Source organism: Balaenoptera borealis (genome assembly GCF_965194805.1).
Source record: "Balaenoptera borealis genome assembly, chromosome: X".
Classification (NCBI taxonomy): Eukaryota; Metazoa; Chordata; class Mammalia; order Artiodactyla; family Balaenopteridae; genus Balaenoptera; species Balaenoptera borealis.
The window spans coordinates 64,335,093-64,347,584 of NC_138881.1; the positions used below are offsets into that span (position 1 = coordinate 64,335,093).

A 12,492-nucleotide genomic window follows, 5' to 3' on the forward strand; every position below is an offset into this window, starting at 1 on the left:
CAGCCTGCGCTCTAGAGTCCGCAAGCCACAACTACTGAGCCTGCATGCCACAACTAGTGAAGCCCGCACACCTAGAGTCCTAGAGTCCGTGCTCCGCAACAAGGGAAGCCACTGCAATGAGAAGCCTGCACACCACAACGAAGAGTAGACCCTGCTCGCCACAACTAGAGAAAGCCCATGTGCAGCAACAAAGACCCAATGCAGCCATAAATAAATAAATAATTTGGGTTGTTTTAAGCTGCCAAGTTTGTGGTAATTTGCAGTAAGAAACCATAAAAGCTAACTTCTGATGATGAAAAGAATACCTAAGTTTATTTCAAAGTAATCTTCAACAAATTACTTATTAGTTACAAAGGAATAAATCACACCTTTACAGTGGCTTAACCTAGAAAAACAACCATAACCAAATAACCTAAGTTAACATCACCAATAAACGGGGAGATTACATCACGTGCCTTGTGATATGATGTATGGACAAGAACATAACACCACTTACATGGCAATCCTGCCAAAAATTAAAAATCCCAATCTAATTATAACTAATCAGACAAATCCACATTGAGGGACAACCACCAAAATAATATATCTGTACATTTGAAAAATGTTACGGTTCCAGCTTGTTTCAGATTTGAAAAGGCTAAAGACCAAATAACTATATACATTGTGGCATCTTCAACTGGATCCTGGACTTGGGGGGGAAAGTTACCTATGAAAACACTGTTGGGGCAATTTATGAATTAAGACTACAGACTGTGGATTAGATAAAAGTACATATTTCATTTTATTCACCTATTTATCCCTCCCATTGTTATTTGTAACTTCCTGTATTTTGGTGTCACCATTCCGAATTATTTCCCTTCTCATTTAAGAAAACCCTTTAGTATTTCCTCTAGTGTCGGTGTGCTGACATCAAGTTCTCACTTTTTATCTTTATTCCACCTTCACTTTTCAAAGATGTTTTCACTGAGAAAACTTCACGCTGGCAATTATTTTCACTTGTCACTTTAAATAAATCATTTCTTCATCATCCAGCTTCTAACATTCCTGTCATCAAATGAGCCATCAGTGTTATTGTTGTTCAGAAACATTCAACATTCAAAAAGCAACGACATTTTTCCTCTGGCTGCTCCTAAGATTGTTCTCTTTGTTTTCGTTCTTTAGGAGTTTAATTATGATATTCATAGTTGTAGTTTTCTATTTATCCTGCGTGGGGTTCACAGTGTTTCATGAATCTACGGCTTGATGTCTTTCTTCACTTTTATAAAATGCTCAGCAAGGGACTTCCCTGGTGGTCCGGTGGTAAAGAACCCGCCTTACAATGCAGGGGATGCAGGTTCGATCTCTGGTCAGGGAGCTAAGATCCCACATGCCACAGGGCAACTAAGCCCACGTGCCACAACTACTGAGCTTGCGCACCTCAACAAGAGAGCCTGCATGCCACAAACTACAGAGCCCACGTGCCCTGGAGTCTGCGTGCCACAACTAGAGAAGAGAAAATCCTCACGCCACAACTAGAAAGAAGCCCAAGCACCACAATGAAAGAGCCGGCACACTGCAACTAAGTCCCGACACAGCCAAAAATAAACAAAATAAATAAATAATAAATAAATCTTTAAACAAAAAAAAAGAAAATGCTCAGTGAATATCTCGTCAAACTCAGCTTCTGACCCATTCTCTCTTTTCTCCTTCTGGTACTCTAATTACACATATGGCTGAACTTTTCACTGTGATCTACCACTCTTCACCCTTTTTGTACATATTGTGTTTGTGTGCAAGTACGTGTGTCTGTGTGTGTGTGTGTGTGTGTGTATTCACCTCTTATATATGTGGCTACCCTTAAAAACCTCAAAACAAATTATGGTAATCATCATATATGACACAAGATACTTTTAAAAACGAAAAAGGGAGGTAGAGAGGAGATGTTGTTTTTTATTAAAAAAAATTTATGTACCAAATCTACTCAAAGAAGTTATCAAACAACATAAAAATGTAACTCATAATACACGAATAACTTCTAGGATAATATATTTCTGTACTATTCCTACAACTTCTAATACTACCTATTTTAAACAGTTAACATTCATCACCCACCTCTATAAAACATTTCCATTACACACAAAACCCTAAGTATATGCTTCTCTAAGCACCTATAACCATAAAACCTTACACTTCTTACTTATCTGAATTAAAATCTCAAGTATCAGATATTATCTAACTACTAGATACACAGGGGCTATTAAAGACTTTAATAACTGCACCTGCTCAAAAATAAATGGAAAATAGACTAGAAGATGTTACACATCCTTTTTCAATTTACCTGTGCTTTGGTTCATCGCAAGTCTTGGAGGAGAACTTGTTTCTTCAGATTCTTCTGATGAGTGTGCCAGAAAGTCATGAAGCTTCTGCACCAATGTATTCAACTTGCTTTCACTGTCAAAATAAAAATTTTAAGAATATCCTAACTTACCAGGTCATATATTAAATTAAATATAAAGTTTAACAAACTGAAAATATATGTACACTGTAAGTGGTCTGAAAGAATGCATACTCAAAATAAGAATTAAAGAAAATGAATTTTCTTTATTTCACTGAGGATATGAAAACATGAGTAACAAAATCTACCTGTACACTTATCTACAATCAAAGTATAATTCAAGGACTGTGATAAACCATAATGGAAAAGAATATGAAAAAGAATGTATATATATGCATATATGTATATCTGAATCACTTTGCTGTACACCTGAAACTAACACATTGTTAATCAACTATACTCCAATATAAAATTAAATTTTTTAAAAAAGTATAATTCAAGGACTGTGATAAACCATAATAGAAAAGAATATGAAAAAGAATGCATCTATATGCATATATGTATAACTGAATCACTTTGCTGTACAACAGAAATTAACAAAACACTATAAAATAACTATACTTGAATAAAATAAATTAAAAAATTAAAAAAGTACTATTCAAGGAAAATGCTGGTAGTATGAGATTTTGCTTTACATCATTTAAAATAATAATCCAGTAATTTATCAAATATATTTCCTGAGCACTTAGTCTCTGGAAGCCTTCAGTAGTTCTTTTGTTTATTATTCTATTTTCTGCTTAGAACAGAATAAATGTATAAATGACAAACACTAAGATGAATAAAACATAGAACAGGACCTAGAAGAGCTCACAGATTCCCAAGGAAATATTTATGTAACTAAATTATTACAGCATATCCTATTAAGTTACGTAATAAGTGTATCTGTAATCCAACAAACAGGGTTAAAAAAGTTAAAAGTTTAAAATGCAGAAAATAAACATATACCCCATTTCTAATAAAAGATTTCCTAAACTTAAAAGCAAGAAAGAAAATAGATAAAACTGATTTCATTGGAATTCAAAACTTCTGTGTATGAAAAGATACCATCAAGAAAGTGAAGAGACAACCCACATAGCTGATGACAACTATTTTCAAACCATATATCTGAAAAGGCATTAATAATCCTTTTATAAAATATATACCCTTTTAATAATGTAAAGAATTCTTACAATTAAACAGTAAAAAAGCAAACCCAATTTGAAATGGGTTTTTTTTAAAACATTTAACCTTACTAATTTTTTTTTAAGTTTAATTTTTATTTATTTATTTATTTATTTATGACTGTGCTGGGTCTTCGTTTCTGTGCGAGGGCTTTCTCTAGTTGTGGCAAGTGGGGGCCACTCCTCATCACGGTGCGCAGGCCTCTCATTATCGCAGCCTCTCTTGTTGCGGAGCACAGGCTCCAGACGCGCAGGCTCAGTAATTGTGGCTCACGGGCCTAGTTGCTCCGCGGCATGTGGGATCCTCCCAGACCAGGGCTCAAACCCCTGTCCCCTGCATTGGCAGGCAGACTCTCAACCACTGTGCCACCAGGGAAGCCCCTGAAATGGGTTTTAAAGAACTTAGATATACAACAACTCAACAACAAAAAACCAAACAACCCAATTGAAAAATGGGAAGAAGACCTAAATAGACATTTCTCCAAAGAAGACATACAGATGGCCAGCAGGCACATGAAAAGATGCTCAACATCGCAAATTATTAGAGAAATGTAAATCAAAACTACAATGCAGTACCACCTCATACCAGTCAGAATGGCCATCATTAAAAAGTCTACAAATAACAAATGATGGAGAGGGTGTGGAGAAAAGGGAAACCTCCTACACTGTTGGTAGGAATATAAGTTGGTGTAGCCACTGTGGAAAACAGTATGGAGGTTCCTCAGAAAACTAAAATAGAATTACCATATGATCCAGCAATCCTACTCTTGGGCATATATCCAGACAAAACTATAATTCAAAAAGATACATGCACCCCTATGTTCATAGCAGCACTATTCACAATAGCCAAAACATGGAAACAACCTAAATGTCCACTGACAAATGAATGGATAAAGAAGATGTGGTACATATATACAATGAAATACTACTTAGCCATAAAAAAGAACAAAATCGGGCTTCCCTGGTGGCGCAGTGGTTGAGAGTCTGCCTGCCAATGCAGGGGACACGGGTTCGAGCCCTGGTCTGAGAAGATCCCACATGCCGAAGAGCAACTAGGCCCGTGAGCCACAGTTACTGAGCCTGCGCATCTGGAGCCTGTGCTCCACAACAAGAGAGGTCACGACAGTGAGAGGCCCGCGCACCGCGATGAAGAGTGGCCCCCACTTGCCACAACTAGAGAAAGCCCTCGCACAGAAACGAAGACCCAACACAGCCATAAATAAATAAATAAATAAACCCAAAGTTTAAAAAAAAAAAAAAGAAAAAAATTATATTTAAAAAAAAAGAACAAAAGAACAAAATCATGCCATTTGCAGCAACACGCATGCAACTAGAGATCACCATACTAAGTGAAGTAACTCAGGAAGAGAAAGACAAATACCACATGATATCACTTATATGTGGAATCTAAAATATGACATAAATGAACCTATGTATGAAACAAAAACAGAACCACAGACATAGAGAGCAGACTGGTGGTTGTCAAGGGGGAGGGGGTTGGGGGAGGGATAGGGTGGGAGGTTGGGGGTAGCAGATGTAAGATTTTATATATAGAATGGATAAACAACAAGGTCCTACTGTATAGCACAGAGAACTATATTCAATATCCTATGATAGACCATAATGGAAAAGAATATTTTTAAAAAAGAATGTATATATATGTATAACTGAATCACTTTGCTGTGCAGCAGAAATCAACACAACATTGTAAGTCAATTATACCTCGATAAAAAAAAGAAGTTAGATATACAATTCTAAGAATATACACAAATAGGAAGCACATGAAAAAATGCTCAAGATTGTTAATCATTAGAGCAAAATATAAATCAAAACCACAATGAGATACTATTTTACACTCTTTAGAATGGATATGATAATAATTTTTTAAAAATAAGGGTTGGCAAAGATGTAAAGAAATTGGAACTCACATACATTGCTGGTGGGAATGTAAAATGGGACAGTCAGTATGAAAAACATTTTAGTAGTAATTCAAAAAGTTAAACAGAGTTACCAAATAACCCAGCAATTCCACTCCTAGATATATACCCAAGAGAATGAAAACATATGCCCACACTCAAAAAACTATACACAAAAGTTCATAGCAGCAATATTCATAACAGCCAAAAAGTGAAAAGTACCCAAATATCCATCAACTGATGAAGAGACAATGGGATATTATACCCCAATTAAAAGGAATGAAATATTCATCTATACTAAGCATGGATGAACCTTGGAAACTTTGTGCTAAAAAATGCAGACACAAATTCCTACATATTGGATGATTCCATTTATATATGTAAAATGTCCAAGTAGGCAAATCCACAGAGGCAGAAAGTAGATTAGTGGGTGCCAGGGGATAAAGGAAGGGAGAAATTGGGTGGTATGGGTTACCTTTTGGGGGCAATGAAAATATTCTAAAATTAGAAAGTGGTGACAATTGTACAATATTGTGCATTTAGTAAAAACTTTAAAAACTAAATTATATACTAAAATGGTTTAAATGGTTAATTTTATTTTATGTGAATTTCACCTCAATGGAAAATGCAAAATAGAGAAAGGAATTCAAGAATGTATCTGAGTAATAAAACTTTACATAAGAAATAAAACTTGTGCATGCAACCTCCAAAAACATAACCAAAATTTAATAGGCAAACTCATCTGAAAATAAAGAGATAAAGATTCTTATTATACTAAATAATACTGGGAATTCCCTGGTGGTCAAGTGGTTAGGACTCCATGCTTCCACTGCAGAGGGCACGGGTTTGATCCCTGGTGGGGGAACTAAGATCCCGCATGCCATGTGGCATGGCCAAAAAATAATAACAATACTAAATTCCCAGTAGATAAATGATTAAAAGACAAAAAAATTTTTAAAAAGGGAATATAACTGTGTAACAAAAGAAAATGGGAGAAAAAGCACTCCAACCTCACTAATCATCAAAAGAATGCACATTAAAAGACTAGGAAACAGGTAACATCTCGGTCAGGCCTTCATGGGCCAGATACCACCCTGATTCAAGCAGGGTGCTGGGCTCCAAACCCAGTGGCCCCTCTGTACCATTTTTCTACGTTTGGTTAGGAAGAACCCAAGATATTTAGTGAATGAAAAAGAAATGAAATTAACAGGCATACTGCAACTAGACATTGTGTGTGGGATTTTGGTTGTTTTGATGGAGAGCGTTGTTTTAAATAATCTTGAAACAAACTTGACTCTAGAATATAGGTACCAAGAGGGTATGGTTTCTACTTTTTGCCATAACCTTCCTTTGGAAATGAGTCAGACGTACAAAAAAATTATCATCAAGTCATTCAGTATCCTTAATCTTCAATTAGAGAATGGAACCAGACGAAAAGATGCTACATGTCAACCAATGGCACACAATATTCCTGGTAACCAAAATTTAAAAATAAGAATGGATGATGTCATTCTACATCTTGTTCCATCAACAGATTACCAAACAGCAAAAGCGTTGTACTTTAGAAATGAAAGAGTACAGCAAACCAGCATAATGATGATTATCGCACTCATTCCTAGAATTCACAGCAATCCAACCACAAAGCCAGCTATCACGTGAATTCATACTGTAGCTGAACAAGGTCAAGACTATGGATAAATCAATGAAGCCCATTAATAGTACCTCAATATGCAAAAATTAAAACAAGAGGATACAATCAGAACTTTTTTGTTCTCTGAAGGACAGCATTCTTAGGAATGAACATATTTGTGTAATATTACACATTATGAGACCAGCTAGAAGTCCAATGGTGAAAAAAAAATTGATACTTAAAAAATTTGCCCACTCATTTGAAAAATCTTCTCTAAGGGCAGATGTGATATTTGGAAATAGCCAAATGTCATTTAGAGTCAAGTATGGTGAATAATGAAAGATTATCAGGTGCATTAAAATTAGTTTTTGCCAAAATCCAAAGTATTCCTGAAGACTTAATTTCTTGCATGTCTTCTAAATTGGTTACAAAAGGAGAGTTCTTGAAGTATCCTCAGGAATGACATCATCATTGGTTTCAGTATGGCCTCCAAGGGTGACTATTTAGAAGGGAAATATTCATTCATTTATAAAAGCTCTGATGTCAGCTTTTAAAATCTGCCTCATTTCTAGAGTCATACATTGGAGATGGTCCTTGGAATTAAGTCTTATTTGTGGAAATGATATTTTAAACACACCAAATAAACTGTTTAAAAGACAACACTTATCAACCCTTTTGTAAATTGAAGGATCTTTTCCTAAGGCAAAACTGCACACATTAACTTATCAGTTTTATAATTGTGAACTATTCTAAGTTATTTTTATTAAATCCAGACGTGGCTGTCACTCTCTTCCTCCTCCACCAAAATGTGAAGCTTACTCCACCAGTACTATACATTACTTAATTCTAGGTTCTAGGTGTAAGTCCTTAAAATGATCCTTAAGAGTAGTTAAGGGCTTCCCTGGTGGCGCAGTGGTTGAGAATCTGCCTGCCAATGCAGGGGACATGGGTTCGAGCCCTGGTCTGGGAAGATCCCACATGCCACGGAGCAACTGGGCCCGTGAGCCACAATTGCTGAGCCTGCGCGTCTGGAGCCTGTGCTCCGCAACGGGAGAGGCCGCGATGGTGAGAGGCCTGCGCACCGCGATGAAGAGTGGTCCCCACTTGCCACAACTAGAGAAAGCCCTCGCACGGAAGCGAAGACCCAGCACAGTCATAAATAAATAAATAAATAAATAAAAGAACGTGAATTTCACAAAAAAAAAAGAGTAGTTAAAAATCTTGATTGAAGAATCTGATCAGCCTTCATACTCACAAACACACAATTACAACATGGGCTTGATGTAAATGACCAATGACATCTAATCTACCTATCTTCAAGAGGAACAAAAAAATTCTAAATTCCTAATGTAAGCTAACCATATCATAAATGACTGGATTTCAGACAAGTTTTAAGTACTAATGTCAGTGTTTTTAACTATGGGCCATTTTCTTCACCCTGAATGTTTTATAACATTTCTTCCATGAGAAATGTGGAGTTCTAAAAATTACTAGAGTTTCACCTCTTTTGCATTATTTGGAGAAGTATATGTGTAAAGGAGCTGGCCTTTTTTAAATTAAACTTTTCATTTTGAGATAATCGTAGATTCACATGCAGTTGTAAGAAAGATCCTGTGTATGCATTACCCAGTATTCCACAATGGTAACATCCTAAACTATTTTTCGGGAATTCCCTGGTTGGCCAGTGGTTAGGACACAGTGCTTTCCCTACTGTGGGCCCAAATTCAATCCCTGTTTGGGGCACTAATATCCCACGAGCCTCACGGCATGGCCAAACAAAAACAAAACAAAGGGATTAACCAAGATGGCGGAGTAGAAGGACGTGCTCTCACTCCCTCTTGCAAGAGCACCAGAATCACAACTGGCTGCTGGACAATCATCGAAAGGAAGACACTGGAACTCACCAAGGAGGATATCCCACGTCCAAGGACAGAGGAGAAGCCACAGTGAGATGGTAGGAGGGGAGCAATCACATCAAGCCTCTTAGATAGCCTCAACCACCAGAAGACAGACAGCAGAAGCAAGAAAAACTACAATCTTGCAGCCGGTGGACCAAAACCCACAGTTACAGAAAGACAGACAAGATGAAAAGGCAGAGGGCTATATATCAGATGAAGGAACAAGAAAAAACCCCAGAAACACAACTAAATGAAGTGGAGATAGGCAACCTTCCAGAAAAAGAATTCAGAATAATGATAGTGAAGATGATCCAGGACCTCGGAATAAGAATGGAGGCAAAGATTGAGAAGATGCAAGAAATGATTAACAAAGACCTAGAAGAATTAAAGAACAAACAAACAGAGATGATCAATACAATAACTGAAATGAAAACTACACTAGAAGGAATCAATAGCAGAATAACTGAGGCAGAAGAACGGATAAGTGACCTGGAAGACAGAATGGTGGAATTCACTGCTGCGGAACAGACTAAAGAAAAAAGAATGAGAAGAAATGAAGACAGCCTAAGAGACCTCTGGGACAACATTAAACACAACAACATTCGCATTATAGGGGTCCCAGAAGGAGAAGAGAGAGAGAGAAAGGGCCAGAGAAAATATTTGAAGAGATTATAGTCGAAAACTTCCCTAACATAGGAAAGGAAATAGCCATCCAAGTCCAGGAAGCGCAGAGAGTCCCATACAGGATAAACCCAAGGAGAAACACGCCGAGACACATAGTAATCAAAATGGCAAAAATTAAAGACAAAGAAAAATTATTGAAAGCAGCAAGGGAAAAACGACAAATAACATACAAGGGAACTCCCATAAGGTTAACAGCTGATTTCTCAGCAGAAACTCTGCAAGGCAGAAGGGAGTGGCATGATATACTTGAAGTGATGAAAGGGAAGAACCTACAACCAAGATTACTCTACCCGGCAAGGATCTCATTTAGATTTGATGGAGAAATCAAAAGCTTTACAGACAAGCAAAACCTAAGAGAATTCAGCACCACCAAACCAGCTCTACAACAAATGCTAAAGGAACTTCTCTAAGTGGGAAACACAAGAGAAGAAAAGGACCTACAAAAACAAACCCAAAACAATTAAGAAAATGGTCATAGGAACATACATATCGATAACTACCTTAAACGTGAATGGATTAAATGCTCCAACCAAAAGACATAGACTGGCTGAATGGATACAAAAACAAGACCCATATATATGCTGTCTACAAGAGACCCACTTTAGACCTAGGGACACATACAGACTGAAAGTGAGGGGATGGAAAAAGATATTCCATGCAAATGGAAATCAAAAGAAAGCTGGAATAGCTATACTCATATCAGATAAAATAGACTTTAAAGTAAAGAATGTTACAAGACACAAAGAAGGACACTACATAATGATCAAGGGATCAATCCAAGAAGAAGATATAACAATTATAAATATATATGCACCCAACATAGGAGCACCTCAATACATAAGGCAACTGCTAACAGCCAAAAAAGAGGAAATTGACAGTAACACAATAATAGTGGGAGACTTTAACACCTCACTTACACCAATGGACAGATCATCCAAAATGAAAATAAATAAGGAAACAGAAGCTTTAAATGACACAATAGACCAGATAGATTTAATTGATATTTATAGGACATTCCATCCAAAAACAGCAGATTACACGTTCTTCTCAAGGGCGCACGGAACATTCTCCAGGATAGATCACATCTTGGGTCACAAATCAAGCCTCAGTAAATTTAAGAAAATTGAAATCATATCAAGCATCTTTTCTGACCACAATGCTATGAGATTAGAAATGAATTACAGGGAAAAAAACGTAAAAGAGACAAACACATGGAGGCTAAACAATACGTTACTAAATAACCAAGAGATCACTGAAGAAATCAAAGAGGAAATCAAAAAATACCTAGAGACAAATGACAATAAAAACACGACGATCCAAAACCTATGCGGTGCAGCAAAAGCAGTTCTAAGAGGGAAGTTTATAGCTATACAAGCCTACCTAAAGAAACAAGAAAAATCTCAAATAAACAATCTAACCTTACACCTAAAGAAACTAGAGAAAGAAGAACAAACAAAACCCAAAGTTAGTAGAAGGAAAGAAATCATAAAGATCAGAGCAGAAATAAATGAAATAGAAACAAAGAAAACAATAGCAAAGATCAATAAAACTAAAAGCTGGTTCTTTGAGAAGATAAACAAAATTGATAAGCCATTAGCCAGACTCATCGAGAAAAAGAGGGAGAGGACTCAAATCAATAAAATCAGAAATGAAAAAGGAGAAGTTACAACAGACACTGCAGAAATACAAAGCATCCTAAGAGACTACTACAAACAACTTTATGCCAATAAAATGGACAACCTGGAAGAAATGGACAAATTCTTAGAAAGGTATAACCTTCCAAGACTGAACCAGGAAGAAACAGAAAATATGAACAGACCAATCACAAACAATGAAATTGAAACTGTGATTAAAAATCTTCCAACAAACAAAAGTCCAGGACCAGATGGCTTCACAGGCGAATTCTATCAAACATTTAGAGAAGAGCTAACACCTATCCTTCTCAAACTCTTCCAAAAAATTGCAGAAGAAGGAACACTCCCAAACTCATTCTATGAGGCCACCATCACCCTGATACCAAAACCAGACAAAGACACTACAAAGAAAGAAAATTACAGACCAATATCACTGATGAATATAGATGCAAAAATCCTCAACAAAATACTAGCAAACAGAATCCAACAACACATTAAAAGGATCATACACCACGATCAAGTGGGATTTATCCTAGGGATGCAAGGATTCTTCAATATATGCAAATCAATCAATGTGATACACCATATTAACAAATTGAAGAAGAAAAACCATATGATCATCTCAATAGATGCAGAAAAAGCTTTTGACAAAATTCAACATCCATTTCTGATAAAAACTCTCCAGAAAGTGGGCATAGAGGGAACCTACCTCAACATAATAAAGGCCATATATGACAAACCCACAGCAAACATCATTCTCAATGGTGAAAATCTGAAAGCATTTCCTCTAAGATCAGGAACGAGACAAGGATGTCCACTCTCACCACTATTATTCAACATAGTTCTGGAAGTCCTAGCCACGGCAATCAGAGAAGAAAAAGAAATAAAAGGAATACAAATTGGAAAAGAAGAAGTAAAACTGTCACTGTTTGCGGATGACATGATATTATACATAGAGAATCCTAAAACTGCCACCAGAAAACTGCTAGAGCTAATTAATGAATATGGTAAAGTTGCAGGATACAAAATTAATGCACAGAAATCTCTTGCATTCCTATACACTAATGATGAAAAATCTGAAACAGAAATTATGGAAACACTCCCATTTACCATTGCAACAAAAAGAATAAAATACCTAGGAATAAACCTACCTAGGGAGACAAAAGACCTGTATGCAGAAAACTATAAGACACTGA

The 12,492-nt window shown here is 36.5% G+C and overlaps 1 protein-coding gene across 6 annotated transcripts in view; it reads right to left on the reverse strand.

The window, feature by feature from the left end:
* Nucleotides 1-12,492, reverse strand: part of ATRX (ATRX chromatin remodeler) — a 242,920-nt gene that overhangs the window by 183,640 nt on the left and 46,788 nt on the right. For all 6 annotated transcript variants that reach the window (XM_082376914.1, XM_082376916.1, XM_082376915.1 and 3 more), the window contains one exon: nt 2,318-2,430. In XM_082376914.1, the coding sequence (XP_082233040.1) occupies nt 2,318-2,430 (113 nt within the window). The remainder of the gene's footprint in view (nt 1-2,317; nt 2,431-12,492) is intronic.